The following is a 23,426-nucleotide window of genomic DNA, read 5'->3' as shown; positions in this document are numbered from 1 at the left end:
TTGGAAAATTTATAATACCCCCTTTCAAGAAAGAATGGGAGATGGTAATCTATAAATTATTAAGGAGTTGGGATGTCTTGTTGAAATTGTATAAGACATTGGTAAGGCCACACTTGGAATACTGTGTGCGGTTCTGGTCACCTTATTATAGAAAGGATATTATTAAACTAGAAAGAATGCAGAAAAGATTTACAAGGATGCTACCGGGACTTGATGGATTGAGTTATAAGGAGAGGCTGGATAGACTCGGACTTTTTTCTCTGGAGCGTAAGAGGCTGAGGGGTGATCTTATAGAGGTTTATAAAATAATGAGGGGCACAGATCAGCTAGATAGTCAATATCTTTTCCTAAAGGTAGGGGAGTCTAAAACTAGAGGGCATAGGTTTAAGGTGAGAGATACAAAAGTGTCCAGAGGGGCAATTTTTCACACAGGGTGGTGAGTGTCTGGAACAAGCTGCCAGAGGTAGTAGTAGAGGTGGGTACAATTTTGTCTTTTAAAAAGCATTTAGATAGTTACGTGGGTAAGATGGATATAGAGGGATATGGGCCAAATGCGGGCATTTGGGATTAGCTTAGGGGTTTTTAAAAAAAGGGCGGCATGGACAAGTTGGGCTGAAGGGCCTGTTTCCATGCTGTAAACCTTTATGACTCTGACTCTTTGACCCCATAAATCACTTAGCCTAATACCTGTTATATCAATGCACCTTTTAGAATCATAGAATCCCTACAGCACAGAAGGAGGCCATTCAGCCCATCGAGTCTGCACTAACCACAATCCCACCCAGGCCCTATTCCCGTAATCGCACTGCTAATCCCCCTGAGACTAGGGTCATTTTAGCATGCCTGATCCACCTAACCCGCACATCATTGCAGTGTGGGAGGAAACCGGAGCACCCGGAGGAAACTCATGCAGACACAGGGAGAACGTGCAAACTCCACACAGACAGTGACCCAAGGCCGGAATTGAACCCGGGTTCCTGGCGCTGAGAGGCAGCAGTGCCTCTGATAGGATAAATACTAGAATCCATTATTAAGAAGGTAATGGCAGGACATTTAGAAAGTCATAATAGTTAGACACAATCTATGATTCCATGAAAGCAAAATTGTATTTTACAAATTAACTAGTTAACAAATAACAAGCAAGGTGAATAAAGAGGATGATGTGGTGTTCTTGGATTTCCAAAAAACATTTAGTAAGGTATCACATCAAAGGTTATTTCACAAAATAAGAGCTCAAGGTACGGTGATGACATATTAGCAAGGATGAAGAATTGGTTAGCTGACAGGATGCAGAAAGTAGGGACAAATTGGTTGTTTTTGAGTTGGCAAGCTGTTCCTTGTGCAGTGCATAGGTATCTGTGCTAGTGCCTCATGTATGATTTGAATAAAAGGACCGAATATATGGTTGCTAAGTTTGCTGCTGACACAAAGATAGGTTAGGAAAGTAAGTTCTCAAGAAACACGAGTCTACAAAGGGATTTAGATCGACTAATTGAGTGGGCAAAACATTGGCAGATGGAGTATAATGTGGGAAAATGTGAACTTGTCCACCATGCAGGAAGAATAGAAAAACATCATATCATAATTGAAAGAGACTGCAGAACTCTGCAGAGGTACAGAGGGATCTGGGTGCCCTGGTGCATCTCAAAAAGGTAGTATACAAGTACAGCAAGTGGTTAGGAGGACAAATGGAATGATGGCATTTATTGCAAGGGGAATTTAGTATAAAAGTAGGGAAGTAACAATGCTTTAGTGAGACCACATCTGTAATACTGTGCACAGGTTTAGTTTCCTACTTAAGGGTTTTTTTTTATTCATTTGTGTGAAATTGGTACCGCTGGCTGGCCAGTATTTATTGCCCATCCCTAGTTGCCCTTGAGGATAATATTGTATTAAAAGCAATTTAAAAAGGTTCACTCAACTGATGCTTGCAATGCAGGGGTTAGCTTCTGAAGAAAGGCTGGGCCTATTTATACCCATAAGAGTTTAGAAGAATGAGTGATGAATGTATTGAAATGTAAAGATCCAGTAGAGTCTCAATACTGTCTGTGCAGAGCAGGTGTTTCCTCTTATGGGGGATTCTGGAGCTTGGGGACACTGTTTAAAAATTAGGGCTCTTCCATTTAAGATTGAGATATGGAGAATTTTGTTTCTCAGAAGGTGTTATTCTGTGGAATTCTCTTCCCTGGAGAGCAGTGGAGGCTGACTCATTTAGTATATTTAAGGCTGAGTTAGATAGATTTTTGATTGGCAAGGGAGTTGGGGAATATGGGGGCAGGAAAGTGGAGTTAAGACCACAATCAGATCAACCATGATCTTAAACAAATATTGGAGAAACCTTGAGGGGCCAAATAGCCAACTGATTTGAGTATAGGGAAAGGGATATTTTGCTGCAATTGTATAGGGTGCTGGTGAGACCACACCTGGAATATTGTGTGCAGTTTTGGTGTCCTTATCTAAGGAAGGATGTGTCCTTGCTACAGATGGAGTACAGCGATGGTTTACCAGGCTGATTCTGAAGAGAGACCAAATCGGTTACAATTGCATTCACTGGAGTTTAGAAGAGTGAGGGGATCTCATAGGAACTTATAAAATTCTAACAGGGTTAGACAGGGTAGATTCAGAAAGAATGCTCCCGTGATGGGGGAGTCCAGAACTAGGGTCACAGTTTGCGGATAAGGGGTAAAATTTTTAGAACTGAGATGAGGAGAAATTTCTTCACCCAGAGAGTGGTGAATGCATGAAATTCACTACTACAGAATGTAGGTGAGGCCAAAATGTTGTCTGATTTCAAGAAGATATTAGGTACAGCTTTTGGAGCCAGAGAGATCAAGGGATATGGAGAGGAAGGGGGATCAGGATATTGAATTTGACGATCAGTCATGATCAAAATGAATGGCGGAGCTGGTTCGAAGGGTTGAATGGCCTATTCCTGCTTCTAGTTTCTATGTTGTGTTCTTGTATTTAGTGTTTGGTATTAAAGAAACTTAGCAAAATGTTTCACATATTGCAGCAGTTATGATGTCAAAAATGGCACCAGGCAAGCAAAATAGCCAATGATGTATAGTTTCTTCAAAAGACAGATATATCTAAATATCCAGTGCTTTTAAATTGCTCTAGTGTTTTGCTGGGTTCTTGAAACACGAAATTTACAGTCATTTCAAAACCGAATATAAAACTACATACTGTAAAGGTACTTATTTTTACTCATTCATGGAATGTGGACATTGCTGGCAAGACCAGCATTTATTGCCTAATTGTCCTTGTGGATGGTGGTGAGCTGCCTGTTGAACCATGACAATCTGTGTTCTAGCTACACCCAATGGCGATGGTGCATGACTTGGAGGTGATGGTGTCCCTGTGCACATTCTGTTCTTGTCCTAGGTGTGGCGTAAGTCGCAGGTTGGAAGATTCTGTCAAAGGAACAGTGAGTTTTTGTAGTGCATCTTGTACATGGCAGCCGCAGTGAGCCTGTGGTGGAGGGAGTGAATGTTTGAGTTGACGAATGGGGTGCCAATCAATCACGCTGCTTTTTTTGGATTGTTTTGAGCTTCTCAAGTGTTGCTGAAGCTGTCCTCTTCTGAACCAATATTTAGCAATTCAAATAACCTTTAACCGTTAATCTCTTTTTGGTTTTGTAGCCAGTTTGCTATCCATTCCTCTGATTCCAAAAATGTGCAGGTTAGGTGGATTTGCCATGCTAAATTGCCCTTCGTGTCCAACGATGTGTAGGTTAGGGAGATTAGCCATAGTAAATGTGTCGGGTAACAGGGATAGAGCAGGCAGTGTGGGCGTGGGTAAGATGCTCTGTTGAAGAGTCGGTGCAAACTTGATGGGCTGAATGGCCTCCTTCTGCACTGTAGGGATTCTATGACTCCACGTGTTTTGACCTTGCTCAAGAGTCTAATATGCAGTACCTTATCCAAGGCTTTTTGGAAATCATGGAATGATTACTGCACAGAAAGAGGCGATTGAGTCCTTTGTGCTCTCTGTAAGACAACTCCACTGGTCTCGCTCCCTGCTCTTTACCCATAACCACTAACATTTTCTCTCCAGATAATTATCCAATTTCCTTTTGAAAACCATGATCTGCCTCCACCCACGGATAGGGCACCATACTGTCAGGCAGTGCATTCCTGATCCTAATCAATCGCTGCATAAAAAAGGTTTTTCCTCATGTTGCCTTCAATTCTTTTGCCATTCAGTTTACATCAGTTAAAAAGGTGATTGGGACTATATCGCCTATGGATGTACCTGCAGCACATACTGGCCATGCCAGCGAATCGGATTGGTTTCTCCCTATTTACTGTCTGGATCCCTTTGAATACCGATACAATTCTCTTTGTCTAAAGGGAACAGCCTCTACTTCTCCACTCTATCCGTGTAACTGAAGTCTGTCATCCCTGGGACCACTCTTGTAAATCTTTTCTGTAGCTGATGATTTCATATCCTTTCTAAAGGGCCAAAGATTGTGCACAATACTCCATTTGAGGCCGAACAAATGTTTTATAAAGATTCACCATAATTTCCTTGCCTTTGTACTCTGTGCCTCCGTTTATAATGTTCAGGATCCTGTGTGCCTTTTAACCACTTTCCCAATCTGCCCTGACACCCTGAGCACTTGTGCACGTAACTCTCCCAGGTCCTTCTGTTCCTGAATCCTGTTTAAAATTATATCCTTTATTTTATATTGCCTGACCTTGTTCTTCACACCAAATTTATCATTTTATGCTTCGCTGCATTAAATTTTATCTGCCTTGAGTTTGTGCCCTTTGACATCTATCACCACCCTCCTCACAGTTCACAATACTCCCATGTATCATCTGACACTGTTGAAATTTGGCTGTACAAACCCAAATCTAGGTCATTTAAAATAGATCAAGAAGAGCAGAGGTCATTGTGCCAAACCTTGTGGAACCCCATTGTATACCTTCCTCCAGTCTGCAAAGCAAGTGTTCACCACCATTCTCTGCTTCTTGTCACTTAGTCAACTTTTTTCCATGCTGACACTCTTGTATTCCATGGGCTACTGCATTATTTTCATCTGCCCTTTCTGTTACTTCTTTGGTAAGGTTAGTCAAACTTGACTTTTCCTTTTTGCTGCCTACACATTGTATTTTCAGTTTCTGAGGATCATATTTACGCAATCGCAATTTTCAGTTTTTCATTCTTAGTTATGGAACATGGGCAGCAATGCATTGACCAGGTCATTGGTCAAAGGCTTGCTCAGATCACAGCAAGTGTTCATTAAAAGCATCATTGCAACCGTACCTTTTGCATAATTTCCAATGGTCTTGAATATTTCACTACCCTGGTTGCAGTGGCCAGCAACAAAAGGTTTTCATGTCAGTTCTTCAATTTCACTTTTAATTATTTTCAAAACATTAAAGGCGTAAGCCATTGTTGGGTTAACCCATAGAAGTGATGCCTATGAATTACATAAATAATTGTGGATTGTCATTTAGCATACGATTACTTTAAGTCCCTTGTTTGTTTTCCTGGATTTTGGTGAAATGCAAACAAATTCTTCTTAAAAACGTGATTTTTCCATGATTCTTACCTGATTTTCTCTTTTCAAGCACTCAAAATCTGAAAAATAAGCTTATAAATTGTCAAAAAACACACATTTGGCTCAGTTTGTTTTGCATGCAGCTCTAAATGAGAGTATACGGGAGGTTAGAGCCAGAGAAAGTTTTTGCGTCTTGTTCCCCTTGAGGCTCTGGCACCGAATTACGAACGAGTTGTTAACATTTTTCTGAGACTGGTGTGAAAAACAATGTGGACGGTTACAATGTCAACATTGTAACCAGCCAAAACTAATTAGGTAAATGTTTTGTGCCTACTGTTATCATTATTTTCTTTCCTTCCACCGTTTATGTGGTTTAGACGTCCTGGTAAACCACAAATGCGATGTTCTCCATAGCTTATTAACCTTGATGTCTAATTTTTTTTGTGCAATTAAACAGAGAACTAGATAATCCTAATTCATTTGGGAATCCGCGGTTTACCCCAAGACTACTTCTATTGCATTGCCTACTTGGTCTCTATAGGTATCAGTACCTGCCCTGCTTCTGGAGCTACAGAACACTACTGCTTTGAAAATGTATTAAAAATATTTTTGCACGTAATTCAGTTTTGTTCAATATCCTTACCTAGATAACTGCTGAGAATTTTTCCCCTCCCCATTTTGCCATGTCCTCCCCCACCTCCAACATCCACATGTTTACCACTGGCATACATATGAAATGTATAACACAGAAAAATCCAATTGTAACGTTTACTGTTCTAAACCCCTATGTAAAATTGTGCTATGTTATATATCTGTGTAAGAGTTTAGCAAGTTTATTATAATATTGAAATTCTTATCAGAACTAAAAGAAACATTTTCCAGAGTGTTGCTTAATTTCTGCATTTTTTTTTGGTTTATTTATGGGCTGTGGGCGTTGCTGGCTAGACCAGCATTTATTGCTCATCGCTCATTGCTCTTGACAAGATGTATTAAAAGTATGTAAACTGGTAAGTGCCTGGATGAGTGCAGTTCCAACAAGACTTGAGGGACCCAGGTTCGATTCCTGGATGGGATCACTGTCTGTGAAGAGTCTGTACGTTCTCTCCGTGTCTCCGTAGGTTTTCTCAGCAGTTATCCAGGTAATGATATTGAACAAAACTGAAATACTTGCAAAAATATTTTTAATACATTTCAAAGTAGTATAGTGTTTTGTATTTCCAGAAGCAGGGCAGGGTGCTTCAGTTTCCTCCCACAGTCCGAAAGATGTGCTAGTTAGGTGCATTGGCCATGCTAAATTCTCCCTCAGTGTACCCGAACAGGCGCCAGAGTGCGGCGACTAGGGAATTTTCACAAGAACTTCATTGCAGTGTTAATGTAAGCCTACTTGTGAAATTAATGCATAAACGAAAGTCTCAAGCTTGACACCATTCAGGATAAAGCAGCCCGTTTGATTAATGTCTCACCCACAATCTTTCATAGATGCTGTCCTAGCCAACAAAGCCCACATTCCTTGAATGAATAAAGAAAAATAAAATGTAACACAGGCTTGTATAAATTAATTTTAGCATGCTGAATTTGTTTCCCTAAGATTTCTATTATTTTTAGTTTCAGATTCAGATTCAATCAAAAATAAGCCTGACATGTACAATGATATGCCACCAAATGTTTTAAAATATTTTAGAAGCCATCCATGATCTCATGTTTTATGCGAAACGATTTGTTGGATTACAGAAATGGATTGTAGTATCAGGTGCAATGGGTAGTTCATTTACAATCACTTTACCTTGCAGATCTTTAGCTGTTTCCAGATGTGGTAAGCGGGGGATGTTTCAAAGGAATGTGTTATTCATAACACAACTTCTGTGCATGAGGACACAGGAAAGACTGATGTATATGTATATATTTATGTCTGTGAAACTTCCTGAGAGCTGAACTTGTGTAGTTAAGAATTGAGCAATGTGAACACTATAGGGTTGGGAGTTTTCCTACTAGCTCTGAATTCTAATTCGGCCAGTTGCAAGAGCAATGGATAAATAGGAGTATCTCAAGGATTATGATGATTTCATAAACAATACAAGTGCAGCTTGAGCAGTTATGCAGATGTCCAAACCTCTTGTGTAGGCTGTAGACTTGAACACATTTTGATATTTTTAGGTTACCAACTTCTGAGGCACAGTGGTTAGCACTGCTGCCTCACAGCGCCAGGGGCCCAGGTTTGACTCCCGGCTTGGGTCACTGCCTGTGTGGAGTTTGCACATTCTCCCCGTGTCTGCGTGGGTTTCCTCCGGGTGCTCCGGTTTCCTCCCACATTCTGAAAGATGCGCTGATTAGGTGCTTTGACCCGAACAGGCGCCGGACTGCGGCGACTAGGGGAATTTCACAGTGACTTCATTGAAGTGTTAATGTAAGCCTTACTTGTGACTCATAAATAAACTTTTTTAGGCTTATTTGATTCTTCTTCTGCTACTCAGTTTCTCTCTTTGGCTACATGCTCTCTGGGAGATATAATTTGCTTGTAATGTTTTGTGTAAAATAAGCAGACTAGATTGCAAATGTCTGACACTGCAACATCTATTTACAGATAGAGGATGTTTTACTGAACCTTGTATTATGTTCCTTCATCATTGGTCAAGCCAGATCAGTCAAGGCAGCCTTGAGGAGGAGTTCATAGAATGTATCCGCGATAGTTTCCTTGAAAATTATGTAATGGAACCTACAAGGGAGCAAGCTATCCTAGATCTGGTCCTGTGTAATGAGACAGGAATAATTAATGATCTTACAGTTAGGGATCCTCTCGGAAGAAGTGATCACAGTATGGTTGAATTTAAAATACAGATGGAGCGTGAGATACCTATGTCTTGTGCTTAAACAAAGGAGACTACAAAGGGATGAGAGAGGAGTTGGCTGAGGTAGGCTGGGAGCAAAAACTTTATAGAAACATAGAAAAACTACAGCACAATACAGGCCCTTCAGCCTACAAAGTTGTGCTGAGCATGTCCCTACGGTGTCCCTATGGTGGGATAATTGAGGAACAGGTGGAGGACTTTCAAAGCGATTTTTCACAGTGCTCAGCAAGAGTATCTACCGATGATAAAGAACCGTAGAAAAAGAGGTAATCAACCATGGATATCTGAGGATATCAAATTGGAAGAAAATGCATACAAAGTGGCAAAGATTAGTGGGAAACTAGAGGAAATCTTTGAAGGTCAGCAGAATGCCACAAAAAAAGCTATAAAGGAAGTGAGATGGATTATGAGAGTAAACTAGCTCAGAATATAAAAACAGATAGCAAAATATATAAAATGAAAAAAAAGTGGCTAAAGTAAACATTGGTCCTTTAGAGCAAATGGATGGTTTGGAGTTGGGGGCCAAGTGTAGTATGTCAAAATTCGCTGAGATGAGTGGCAGAGCAAAGTGTGCAAAGAACGCTGAAAGTCTGCAAAGGAATATAGATAATCTAAGTGAGTGGGCAAGGGTCTGGCAGATGGAGTACAATGTTTGTAAATGTGAGGTCATCCATTTTGGTAGGAATAACAGCAAAATGGACTGTTATTTAAATATTAAAAATGCAGCATACTGCTGTGCAGAGGGACCTGGGTGTCCTTGTGCATGAATCACAAAAAGTTGGTTTGCAGGTGCAGCAAAGAAGGCAAATGGAATTTTGTCGTTCATTGCTCGAGGGATGGAGTTTAAAAACAGGGAGGTTATGTTGCAGCTGTATAAGAGTCATAGAGATTCACAGCATGGAAACAGGCCCTTCGGCCCAACTTGTCCATGCTGTCCTTTTTTTATAAAGACTAAGCTAGTCCCAATTTCCTGCATTTGGCCCATACCCATCTTACTCGTCACTGTCTAAATGCTTTTTAAAAGACAAAATTGTACCCGCCTCTATTACTACCTCTGGCAGCTTGTTCCAGACACTCGCCACCCTCTGGACCCTTTTGTACCTCTCTCCTCTCATCTTAAACCTATGCCCTCTAGTTTTAGACTCCCCTACCTTTGGGAAAAGATATTGACTATTTACCTTGTCGATGCCCCTCATTATTTTATAGACCTCTATAAGGTCACCCCTCAACCTCCTACGCTCCAGAGAGAAAAGTCCCAGTCTATTCAGCCTCTCCTTATAACTCAATCCATCAAGTCCCGGTAGCATCCTAGTAACCCTTTTCTGTACTCTTTCTAGTTTAATAATATCCTTTCTATAATAGGGTGACCAGAATTGCACACAGTATTCCAAGTGTGGCCTTACCAATGTCTTGTACAACTTCAACAAGATGTCCCAACTCCTGTATTCAATGTTCTGACTGATGAAACCAAACATGCCGAATGCCTTCTTCACCACTCTGTCCACCTGTGACTCCACTTTCAAGGAGCTATGAACATGTACCCCATGATCTCTTTGTTCTGTAACTCTCCCCAACGCCCTACCATTAACTGAGTAAGTCCTGCCCTGGTTCAATCTACCAAAATGCATCACTTCGCATTTGTCTAAATTGAACTCCATCTGCCATTCGTCAGCCCACTGGCCCAATTGATCAAGATCCCGTTGCAATTGGAGATAACTTTCTTCACTATCCACTATGCCACCAGTCTTGGTGTCATCTCCAAACTTACTAACCATGCCCCCTATATTCTCATCCAAATCATTAATATAAATGACAAATAACAGTGGGCCCAGCACTGATCCCTGAGGCACACCGCTGGTCACAGGCCTCCAGTTTGAAAATCAACTCTCTACAACCACCCTCTGGCTTCTGTCAAGAAACTAATTTTGTATCCATTTCGATACCTCACCCTGGATCCCGTGAGATTTAACCTTATGCAACAACCTACCATGCGGTACCTTGTCTATAAGACTTCTATAAGATCACCCCTCAGCCCCCTATGCTCCAGAGAAAAATGTCCCAGTCTATTCAGCCTTTCCTTATAACTCAAACCATCAAGTCCTGGTAGCATCCTAATAAATCTTTTCTGCACTCTTTCTAGTTTAATAATATCTTTTCTATAATAGGGTGACCAGAACTGTACACAGTATTCCAAGTGAGGCCTTACCAATGTCTTGTACAACTTCAACAAGACCTCCCAACTCCTGTATTCAGTGTTCTGACCAATGAAACCAAGCATGCCGAATGCCGCCTTCACCATCCTGTCCACCTGTGACTCCACTTTCAATGAGCTATGAACATTCTGAAGGGGGAGGGCGAACAACCAGTGGTCGTAGTACACATTGGTACAAACGACAGGTAAAAAAAGGGATGACTCCTAAAAGCAGAATACAGGGAGCTAGGAAGAAAGTTAAGAAACCTGACCTCAAAGGTAGTGATCTCAGGATTACTACCGGTGTCACGTGCTAGTCAGAGTAGAAATGACAGGATATATCGGATAAATACGTGACTGAAGAGATGGAGTCAGGGGGAGGTTTCAGATTCCTGGGGCATTGGGACTGGTTCTGGGGGAGTTAGGACCTGTACAAATTGGACGGGTTACACCTGGACAGGACTGATGTCCATGGGGGAGTGTTTGCTAGAGCGGTTGGGGAGGGTTTAAACTAATATGCCACGGGGATGGGTACCTATGTAAGGAGTCCGAGAAGGAGGGAGCAAGGACAAAATGTGGGGAGAAGGTTCCAACAACATCAAAAATCAGGAAAAAAGTTAAAAGGAAGGAGAACTCAGGAGATGTTATTAATGGAAGTGTTAGAATTCAAAAAGAAGGTACAAAAACTAGCATAAGGACACTTTATCTGAATGCTCATAGCATTCGAAACAAAGTAAATGAGTTGACAGCACAAATCATTGCAAACAAATCATTGCGAACGAGTATGATTTGGTGGCCATTACAGAGACATGGTTGCAGGATGGTCATGACTGGGAGTTAAATATCCAGGGGTATCAGACTATTCAGAGGGACCGACAGGAAGGTAATTAAGGTGGTGTAGCTCTGATATTTAAGGATGACATCAGGGCAGTAGTGAGAGATGAGTAGTGAGTAACGGTGACAAAATTCATAATGCTAAAGTGCAAAGGGACTTGGGAGTCCTAGTCCAGGATTCTCTAAAGGTAAACTTGCAGGTTGAGTCCGTAATTAGGAAAGCAAATGTAATGTTGTCATTTATCTCAAGAGGCTTGGAATACAAAAGCAGGGATGTACTTCTGAGGCTTTATAAAGCACTGGTTAGGCCCCATTTGGAGTACTGTGAGCAATTTTGGGCCCCACACCTCAGGAAGGACATACTGGCACTGGAGCGGGTCCAGCGGAGATTCACACGGATGATCCCAGGAATGGTAGGCCTGACATACGATGAACGTCTGAGGATCGTGGGATTGTATTCATTGGAGTTTAGGAGGTTGAGGGGAGATCTGATAGAGACTTACAAGATAATGAACGGCTTAGATAGGATGGACGTAGGGAAGTTGTTTCCATTAACAGGGGAGACTAGGACGCGGGGGCACAGCCTTAGAATAAAAGGGAGTCACTTTAGAACAGAGATGAGGAGAAATTTCTTCAGCCAGAGAGTGGTGGGTCTGTGGAATTCATTGCCACAGAGGGCTGTGGAGGCCGAGACGTTGAGCGTCCTCAAGACAGAAATTGATAAATTCTTGATTTCTCGAGGAATTAAGGGCTATGGGGAGAGAGCGGGTAAATGGAGTTGAAATCAACCATGATTGAATGGTGGAGTGGACTCGATGGGCCGAATGGCCTTACTTCCGCTCCTATGTCTTATGGTCTTATGGTCTTATGATATAGGTTCTATGGAAAAAAAGGTTGAATCCATTTGAGTGGAAATTAGAAATAATAAAGAGAAAAAGTCACTGATGGGTGTAGTCTATAGGCCACCAAATAATAACATCATGGTGGGGCGAGAAATAAACAAAGAAATAACTGATGCATGTAAAAATGGTACAGCAATTATCATGGGGGATTTTAATCTACATATCAATTGGTCAAACCAGGTTGGTCAAGGCAGCCTTGAGGAGGAGTTCATAGAATGTATCCGCGATAGCTTCCTTGAACAGTTTGTAATGGAACCTACGAGGGAGCAAGCTATCCTAGATCGGGTCCTGTGTAATGAGACAGCAATAATGAATGATCTTATAGTTAGGGATCCTCTCGGAAGAAGCGATCACAGTATGGTTGAATTTAAAATACAGATGGAGCGTGAGAAGGTAAAATCCAATACCAGTGTCCTGTGCTCAAACAAAGGAGACTACAAAGGGATAAGGGAGGCGTTGGCTAAGGTAGACTGAGAGCACAAACTTTGTGGTGGGACAATTGAGGAACAGTGGAGGACTTTCAAAGCGATCTTTCACAGTGCTCAGCAAAAGTATATATCAGTGATCAGGAAGGACTGTAGAAAAAGAGATAATCAGCCATGGATATCTAAGGAAATAAAGGAGGGTATCAAATTGAAAGAAAATGCATACAAAATGGCAAAGATTAGTGGGAAAGTAGAAGATTGGGAAATCTTCATAGGTCAACAGAAAGCCACGAATAAAGCAATAAAGAAAAGTAAGATGGATTATGAGAGTAAACTAGTTCAGTATATAAAAACAGATAGCAAACATTTCTACAAATATATAAAATTAAAAAGAATGTCTAAAGTAAACATTGGTCCTTTAGAGGATGAGAAGGGGGATGTAATAACTGGAAATGAGAAAATGACTGAGGCATTGAACAGGTATTTTGTGTCAGTCTTCACAGTGGAAGACACAAATAACATGCCAAAAATTGATGACAGGAAGGCTATGGCAGGTGACAACCTAGAAACTATCCTTATCATGAAAGAGGTAGTGTTGGGCAAGCTAATGGGGCGAAAGGTAGACAAGTCTCCTGGCCCTGATGGAATGCATCCCAGGGTACTAAAAGAGATGGCGGGAGAAATAGCAAATGCACTAGTGGTAATTTACCAAAATTCGTTGGACTCTGGGGTGGCTCCCGCAGATTGGAAAACAGCAAATGTGACATCACTGTTTAAAAAAGGAGGTAGACAAAAGGCAGGTAACTATAGGCCGGTTAGCTTAACTTCTGTAGTAGGGAAAGTGCTTGAATCTATCATCAAGGAAGAAATAGCAAGACGTCCGGATATAAATTGTCCCATTGGTAAGACGCAGCATGGGTTCAGGAAGGGCAGGTCATGTTTGACTAATTTGGTGGAATTCTTTGAGAACATTACAATGGGGAACCTGTGGATGTGGTGTATCTGGATTTCCAGAAGGCATTTGACAAGGTGCCGCACCAAAGACTGCTACATAAAATAAAGGTGCCAATACGGGTAATGTATTAGCATGGATAGAGGATTGGTTAACTAACAAAGCAAAGAGTGGGGGTAAATGGGTGTTTTTCAGGTTGGCGATCAGTGACGAGTGGTGTGCCTCAGGGATCAGTGTTGGGACTGCAATTGTTTACGATTTACATAGATGATTTGGAGTTGGGGACCAAGTGTAGTGTGTCAAAATTTGCAGATGACACTAAGATGAGTGGCAGAACAAAGTGTGCAGAGGATGCTGAAAGTCTGCAAAGGGATATAGATAGTCTAAGTGAATGGGCGAGGGTCTGGCAGATGGAGTACAATGTTGGTAAATGTGAGGTCATCCATTTTGGTAGGAATAACAGCAAAATGGACTATTATTTAAATGGTAAAAGATTGCAGCATGCTGCTGTGCAGAGGGACCTGGGTGTCCTTGTGCAAGAATCAAAAGGAGTTGGTTTGCAGGTGCAGCAGGTAATTAAGTTCATTGCTAGAGGGATGGAGTTTAAAAACAGTGAGGTTATGTTGTGGCTGTATAAGGTGCTGATGAGGCCACACCTGGAGTACTGTGTACAATTTTAGTCTCCTTACTTGAGAAAGGATATATTGGCACTGGAGGGGGTGCAGAGGAGATTCACGAGGTTGATTCCGGAGTTGAGAGGGTTGGCTTATGAGGAGAGACTGAGTAGACTGGGGCTATACTCATTGGAATTCAGAAGAAGGAGGGGAGATCTTATAGAAACATATAATATTATGAAGAGAATAGATAAGATAGAAGCAGGGAAGTTATTTCCACTGGTAGGTGAAACTAGAACTAAGGATAGATAAATTTTTGAACAGTAAAGGAATTGAGGGTTATGTTGAGCGGGCAGGTAAGTGGGGCTGAGTCCACGAAAAGATCAGCCATGATATTGAATGGCAGAGCAGGCTCAAGGGGCCAGATGGCCCACTCCTGCTCCTAGTTCTTATGTCCTTATGTACGTACACCTAGATCTCTTTGTTCTATAACTCTCCCCAACGCCCTACCATTAACTAAGTAAGTCCTGCCCCAGTTCGATCTACTGAAATGCATCACCTCTCATTTATCTAAATTAAACTCCATCTGCCATTCATCAGTCCACTGGCCCAATTGATCAAGATCCCGTTGCAATCCGAGATAACCTTCTTCACTGTCCATTATGTCACCAATCTTGGTGTCATCTGCAAACTTACTAATCATGCTTCCTAAATTTTCATCCAAATCGTTAATATAGATGACAGATAACAGTGGACCCAACACTGATCCCTGAGGCACACCGCTGGTAACAGGTTTCCAGTTTGAAAAAGAACCCTTTACAACCACCCTCTGTCTTCTGTCATCAAGCCAATTTTGTATTCATTTGGCTACCTCACCCTGGATCCCGTGAGATTTAATGTTATGCAACTACCTACCATGGGTTACCTTGTCAAAGGCCTTGCTAAAGTCCATGTAGACAACATAGAAATCATAGAATCCTACAGTGCAGAAGGAGGCCATTCAGCCCATCGAGTCTGCACCGACCACAATCCCACCCAGGCCCTATCCCCATAACCTCATGCATTTACCCTAGCTAATCTCCCTGATACTAAGGGGCAATTTAGCATGGCCAATCCACCTAACCCGCACATCATTGGATTGTGGGAGGAAACCGGAGCACCCGGAGGAAACCCACAGACATGGGGAGAACATGCAAACTCCACACAGACAGTGACCCAAATCGGGAATCGAACCCGGGTCCCTGGCACTGTGAGGCAGCAGTGCTAACATCAACTGCACTGCCCTCATCTACCTTCTTGGTTACCCCTTCAAAAAAACTCAGTCAAATTTGTGAGACGTGATTTTCCACTCACAAAGCCATTCTGACTGGCCCCTATCAATCCTTGCCCCTCTAAATGGCTGTAAGGTGCTGGTGAGGCCACACCTGGAATACTGTGTACAGTTTTGGTCTCCTTACTTAGGAAAGGATATACTGGCAATGGAGGGGATGCAGAGGAGATTCACTAGGTTGATTCCGGAGTTGAGATTGTTGACTTATGAGGAGAGACTGAGTAGACTGGGACTATACCCATTGGAATTCAGAAGAATGAGGGAGGATCTTATTGAAACATATAATATCATGAAGGGAGTAAATGAGATAGAAGCAGGGAGGCTGTTTCCACTGACAGGTGAAACTAGAACTAGGGGATGTGGCCTCAAAATAAGGGGGAGCAGATTTAGGACTGAGTTGAGAAACTTCACCCAAAGGGTTGTGAATCTGGAATTCCCTGCCCAGTGAAGCAGTTGAGGCTACCTCATTGAATGTTTTTAAGGCAAGGGTAGATAAATTTATGCAATTAAGTTTCAGTTTCACCTTTTCTACCTAGTAATTCAATGCTATAATGGGCACGCTATGTAAACTCCCCAGTGACTTGGCTGGCAAAGGCAGCAAACAGCAGAGCACACATTCGATCTTCCTTTTTCCCCCCTGAACTAACAAACCTCATAAGAAGTCTCTCAACACCAGGTTAAAGTCCAACAGGTTTATTTGGTAGCAAAAGCCACTAGCTTTCGGAGCGCTCGCTGCTCCTTCGTCAGGTGAAGGAATTAAGGGTTATGATGAGCAGGTGGGTAAGTGGAGCTGAGTCCACGAAAAGATCAGCCATGATCTTATTGAATGGCAGAGCAGGCCGAGGGCCCAAATGGCCTACTCCTGCTCCTAATTCTTATGTTCTTCATAGTATTATGCATATTCTGGGTTACAAATCCAGTAACAACCAATATGTTACCAATACTCTCGTAATCTAATAAGGAAGTCAAAACCATTTCAGGAGATTGCTGTGCACATCCCACAATATTCCACCATCCTTCTATATATTTACATCAACCCCACTCAATAATTAGTTTGCTTCATTTTGGACAATTGCAGTAAATTCCCACTTACTGGCCAAGCTAGCAACTTGCTCCATAGGTTTGTGACACTTTGTGAAAAGATAACTCCTGCTATCTAACCGAGTTATGAAAACAAACTCTGTATGGTGAACAACTCTGCATTGGTCCTATCCACATTGTAACGATCCTTGTAAATGATCTCCATGGAGTCCCACAACCTCTGAAAAGAAATTTGAACTAATTCATGGCTGAACGGATGACGTGACAAAATTCTGTGTTTTAAGATGTTTACAGTAACAGAATAAAAGCACAAGTGACTGGCTTTGTAGGCAATTTATATTTAAACTACAGAATAGAACGTCTAAACAACCGAAAAAAACTATCAGTTATCGGTTACATTGACCTTTAGGTAGACATTCAGTTCTCCCGAAACGAGTCCAAAATAATTCCAGCTCCTGATCTTTTCCTCTGCATGGTGATCTTTTCCTTTCCCAGCCTGGAAACATTTTAACTCCAGAGCTGTCTTTCACAGGCATGTTTTCCTGACAACTTCCACTTCCAGTTTAGCTTCCGACCTTATTTTAATTCATGAATTTGCTTTTCCAATTTGAAGGTGAGCCTTTCGCTGCTTTTCTGTCTGGCCCTACTCCTGCTCTCCCATCCTTCCTTGTGTCTCGCCCAGACCCTAACTTTGTCAGTTTTCAGGGATATCTTGGACACTCTTTCTCCCTCATTTTGTTTCCATGGCAAATGAATCACACAGGCCTTGTATTCAGTTAGAAATGCACATTAGCTATCCCTTGGACCTTAATTTTGTTTTAATGTGATAAATTGCCCCTTAGCGCCTGGAGGTTAGCAGGGTAAATAAGTGGGGTTGCAGGGATAGGGCCTGGGTGGGATTGTGATCGGTGCAGACTCGATGGGCCAAATGCCCGCCTTCTGCGCTGTTGGGATTCTATGATATGTTATGAAGGTCAGCTGACCTGGTGGACAACGTAACCAATGGCAACATGATGTGGTGGTCAGCTGACCTGATATAAATAGAAAAAAGATGGGGATTGTGGAGTGCAATTGTGGCCCAGGGCATGGCCCAATGGTGGCATAATGATGTTTCTTTATTAAATCTTTTCTTTGATTAACTTTGTGAAGTTAGTTCTTTATTGCTTGCTACTGGAGTATTCTTACTGCCGGATGGAGAATTTTCTTCCATCTTGGAAGTAAATGGACAGTTGTACGCACGTGTGCCTACAACCTGACATTCTCAACACTTTGCTGGGATGTTGGAGACTGTCCACAAAGGCATTGTCTTCAAATGTAAGCACCAGGCGCCACCTGCTCTGTAAAACAATGTGGGCTGCCTTTAATCGCTAACAATTAAACAACCCATGCTTGCTGTCAGGCAGACTTCAGAACATGTCACATTGCCCCCCCCCCCCCCCCCCCCCCCCCCCCCCCCCCCACCACCACCACCACCACCACCCCTTGCCTTACATGATGCAATCCCAAAACGTAACAGTCTTATAAACCCCAGAGAACAAAGAAAATTTCGGCCTTCCAAGCCTGCACCAACCATGCTGCCCGACTTAACTAAAACTCCCTACCCTTCTGGGGACCGTATCCCTCTATTTCCATCCTATTCATGTATTTGTCAAGACACCCCTTAAAAGTCACTATCGTATCTGCTTCCACTACCTCCTCTGGCAGCAAGTTCCAGACACCCACCATCCTCTGTGTAAAAAAAAAACTTGCCTCGTACATCTCCTTCAAACCTCACCCATCACACCTTAAACCTTTGCCCCCCGAGTAATTGACTCTTCCACTTTGGGAAAAAGCTTCTGACTATCCTCTCTGTCCATGCCTCTCATAATCTTGTAAACTTCTATCAGGTCGCCCCTCAACCTCTGTCGTTCCAGTGAGAACAAACCAAATTTCTCCAACCTCTCCTCATAGCTAATGCCCTCCATACCAGGCAACATCCTGGTAAATCTTTTCTGTACCCTCTCCAAAGCCTCCACATCCTCTGGTAGTGTGGCGACCAGAATTGAACACTCTATTCCAAGTACGGTCTAAGTAAGGTTCTATAAAGCTGCAACATGACTTGCCAATTTTTAAACTCAATACCCCAGCCGATGAAGGCAAGCATGCTGTATGCCTTCTTGACTACCTTCTCCACCTGCATTACCACTTTCAGGGACCTGTGTACCTGTACGCCCAGATCCCTCTGCCTATCAATAACTCTTAAGGGTTCTGCCATTTGCTGTATATTTCCTATCTGTATTAGACCTTCCGAAATGCATTACCTGACATTTGTCCGGATTTGTAACCCCATGCATAACACTGTTTATATTAGATGGCGTCTGCCAGATGCAAGGCCATTTCCCCATTAAACCTAGGTATGCTCGTAATGTATTTTTCTCATTGTGTACGTCCAAATTGGAAAAAAAAAGCTTGTTCCTTTTGTGGGAGAGAAAAAAAATTCTCTCTGGTTAGTTGAGGACAAATTGCTTCCTAAACCTTGACAGTGTTGAAAAGCGGCTGTCAACAGTGCCAGAGTGAAAATGCCTTCTTCTGTTGAAGTTGGCACCACTGCCAGCACAGCAACGTTTCCTACTGGCACTCAGAAGAAAACTGCAGGGATCTGTTGGTGTGAGAAATCCACACTTTTGTGAATCCTGTGGATAGTCTTGCACCCTGTAACTTTTTTTCTCCAGGGTACCACATGGCGATTGTCAGTTTTCACTTGAGTGGAATTGGCTGTTTCTGTGCCTTTTTATTTCTCATCTCTGCTCGGTAATGCAGAAGCGGTTAATTGATTTGAAAGCATGCTCAAAGCCTCGTTCGGACAAGAGCATCTCCAGTTAGCAGAATGATTTTTTTTCATGGAAAACCACAATCGCATGACCTGCCTTTCTAAGATCACGATGTGGAGATGCCGGTGTTGGACTGGGGTACACAGTAAGAAGTCTAACAACACCAGGTTAAAGTCCAACAGGTTTATTTGGTAGCAAAAGCCACTAGCTTTCGGGACAGGCTGTTCCTTCGTCAGGTGGGTGGGAGAACTCTTCTGTGTAATGTCTTCAAGATTGAAGTTTCGGTGAAACTCTTTTTAAAAAAAATTATTGTTTTGAAGTTCTCCCACCCACCTGACGAAGGAACAGCCTGTTCCGAAAGCTAGTGGCTTTTGCTACCAAATAAACCTGTTGGGTATTAACCTGGTGTTGTCAGACTTCTTACTGTTTCTAAGATCACACCAGTCTGTGGTGAACTGGATTGAATTCACCAAAGCGAATTCACGTCTCTTAAAAATCACACCCACTTTGCATTAAAAAAAAAAGATGCTTTGAAAGTGTGACTTAAATTTTAACAATTTTTGTTGCAGTTTATTTCTAATTAATGTTTAGTTTAATTGGGTTCTGTTAAAACTGGGAGGAGCCAGAAGTGCCCGATCAAATTAACTAGCTGCAGTAGATCCAGTCATTAAGTAAATTTCAACAATTTTATCTTTTCACTTGCTTGCATTAAGTGAACTCCTTTTCACTTGACTTTCTTGTCTCTCACATTGTTTGTGGTGTAGAAGAATAACCCGCTGAGGAAATGTGCAGCGAACAAGCTCACTGGAGGCAGCTTTAAATAGGTCACGTTTGTTTGCAGTCGACTTTCAATACTGTTGAGGGTTGGTCTCCTGAATTTAAAACAAATTGGAGAACTGATCACTAATTTTTCCACACTTGCTCAAAAGTGTCCAGGTTTAATCCCAATAAAATATAACAAATTACACTGTCTGATTGCAGAGTGTGGGTTTAATGAGAACTGCAAAGAACTTCCTGCAACAGTCATGAACTGTTCTTCTGAATTTTGTGCTCAAGGTGAGAAGTTTTTGGTGCCAGGCAGCTTTTCCATTTCAGGCAGATCAACACGCACAACTCAAAAAGCACAAACTGTTGTCTCTGATTTTCCCCTGAATAATCACTTTATAAAGATCTTGTTTGGGGGGGAGGTCAAGAGATTCAGTGTCACCAGAATGAATTCAGCTTGAGGTACAATTTCTGCCTTTCCTGCAAAGGGCTGGTGAAAAAAATCTACAGATAGGAGTCTTCTATGGTATTAATTTTTTCTTTATTTTTCTAGTCTAACTTGCACCAAGGCATGTTCGCTCATTGAACATATGGTTGCTCATTGTGCCTGTATTTGCTGATGTATTTTGACTCCTGGTTAAGCAATGCCCAAATTTTAAAATTCTCATCCTTCTTTTCAAATCTCTCCATGGTCTCACCCCTCCCTATTTGTGTAATCTTCTCCACAATCCTCTGAGATCTTGACGTTCCTCCAATTCTGGCATTTTGGGCATCCCAGATTTTAATCGCTGCACCAGTGGTGACCATGCATTCAGGTGGTAAGGGCCTAAACTCTGAATTTCACCCCACCCCGATATCTTTGCCCCTTCATCTCTCTTTCTTCCTTTAAGATGCTTATGACCAAGCTCTTGATCATCTGCCCTAATCTCCTCATAAGCCTTGATATAAAATTTTGCTTTATGACATTCCCATGAAGCACACTGGAACATTTTATTGTGTTAAAGGCACTATATAAATCAAGTTGTTGTTGTACCTAGTGTTTTATGCAAATCAGCTTTGTTAATTTCATGGCTTTGGTTAAATTTAAGATCTTAAGTCAAAGTTTAAAATTATTCTATTATCCAATTTTTAGCACCAATTTCCCATTTTACTATATGTATGTTGCTTAATTCAAATGTTAAATCATCTACTTTTAGTGCAAGAACAATGAATTTACCAGATATTTCTGAACCTATTATTGTATGCAATTACTCATGAACTATTTTTCACTAACAATTTAAATAACCTCTTTATGCCTTACCCTCTTGTGAGATGATAATATTCTGTCTAATAAACAACATCAACAGCTGTTATACCCTGTAGGAAATATTTAAATGTTGGTGCTTTCTGCCTTAAGGGACAGTTGTTGGACAGTGAAAGCAAAATCTGAATTTTTCTCGCAGTTTAATGATTAAAGGGGATACCTGTGAAGTAAAGCCAAGTTTTGTTTTTCTGTACTACTTCTGCTGTGTTAAGATGGCAAAAAGCCTCCTTCAGTTTAATTAACAAACTATTTAAAGTTTTCTAATAACTTAAGTAGGGGATTTGAATTATTAACTTGAAGTGTCTAGTGTCTTTATTTTGAGGATGTAACTCTGTGGTGGCTTGTTTGCATTACAGTCTAACAAACATTGACCTCCACTTGGTTACTTCAAAATGTTGCATGCACCAAGATTCTTCAGATGAACAAACGCAATAGCTTTACTATGATTTGGGACTGTGAATGTTGCTTAAGATCTGAGCAACTATGCATAATTTTTTTCCCCGTAAATTCCTTGCTTTCCTTGAAGTTATTTGATTGCTTGTGTGGAATTTTGTCCTTTTATCAGTATTATCCCTACGCCTACTTTAGGGAAGCTGTTGGCAACAATTCCTATGCGTCACTGACGGAGCACACACTGCAGAAAGTTAATGGGGGTGGACATGTGATATCCAGTGAATCTTGCAAATTCAGAAGTTAGTTAAAGAGCGAATTGGAAAAAAAAAAAATACTTCCACCAAGGACAATGAGTTTAATTTAGTACAGTTCTACTATGAAAATTTAATGAATAGATGGAGGTTAACTTTATAACTATAGTTGTAAAGTTATGACTTCAGAAGCCATTTTGGTTATTTTTATAGTCCAGGGCATCTTGATTGAATGAACTAGAGTCTACAGTTTCTTCCACAATATGTGCTACTTATGTTCCAGACAACCCTTGGGATTTAAAACGCGTACTAATCCTTACTGGAAGTGCTATATTCGTTAGAAACAATTAAAAGCGCACCTGTTATTTTAGACAGGGTATTATCCTAATTAAATGATGCTGTGTTCATCTGCAGCTGACGCAGTTTCATGATTGGCTATGCTATTGCTGGTTTCAAATTATAGTCACTATATTTCTACAATGCAGTTCTGTATTGTATTTTTACTCTGTATGCTAACACATTACATACCATCAAGTCTGCTCTTCATGTTCCAATAGGCAAGATGAGCACTTGTCGTTGGTGCACACCTCAAGGCGAGTCAACAATCGAGTTTCTACACAGCTACAGTTCTGAGGAGCTCTCTCCGCAGGAATTAAAAGCTGCAAATGAAGATCTTTGTTATTGCCTGGAATGTGTGGTGGACTATCACCAAGCACGTGATAAACTCCCGTTAGTGCACAAGGTAATGTAAGGAGTTAATCTGCAGATAATATTATGTCTTGAAGAATGCACTTTGTTGTGGATTCGTTGAAATCTGTGCTAATAACCGCAAAGGTGACATTTCCTGCACCTGGGTGCAAATCGACACTGTTTTAAAATTGTGTCTTTACTCATGAAGCTTTAAATATAAATGTTTTGAAGTGTATAATGCCATACTTTGTATACACAGCAAAAAATGCGGAATTCACTGGCTCCTCCAAAGGAACACCCAAGTTTTGGAACAAAGAATTGAGAGTAATTGATACCCCTGTGATAGACATTGAAGTGATATTCCAAATATGACACAAGTTCAGAAGATATGTAATTGAAAGTCTTCTACTCGCTTTCTTGAATATTGAATACGGAGACACTTTCAGGATTGAAAGGAAATGACAGATTTGCAGGCGTATTTTAAATGAAGAAATTGCCAAGCCATGGACTGTTGCTAACTGAGCCAATTGACTTCCAACTCATATCTGATCCTTTAATCTGAGAGAACCA

General features: G+C 41.4%; 1 protein-coding gene across 2 annotated transcripts in view; it reads left to right on the top strand.

Annotated features, from left to right (window-relative positions):
• The window catches only part of setx (senataxin), a 98,519-nt gene that overhangs the window by 18,073 nt on the left and 57,020 nt on the right, over positions 1–23,426 (top strand). For both annotated transcript variants that reach the window (XM_078226384.1, XM_078226385.1), the window contains exon 2: positions 22,724–22,908. In XM_078226384.1, the coding sequence (XP_078082510.1) occupies positions 22,729–22,908 (180 nt within the window). In that variant the 5' untranslated portion in view covers positions 22,724–22,728. The remainder of the gene's footprint in view (positions 1–22,723; positions 22,909–23,426) is intronic.

This window comes from Mustelus asterias, chromosome 13 (assembly GCF_964213995.1).
Source record: "Mustelus asterias chromosome 13, sMusAst1.hap1.1, whole genome shotgun sequence".
NCBI classification, from domain to species: domain Eukaryota; kingdom Metazoa; phylum Chordata; class Chondrichthyes; order Carcharhiniformes; family Triakidae; genus Mustelus; species Mustelus asterias.
Note: the sequence above shows the minus strand (reverse complement) of the source record. Positions and strands in the feature narration are given on the sequence as shown.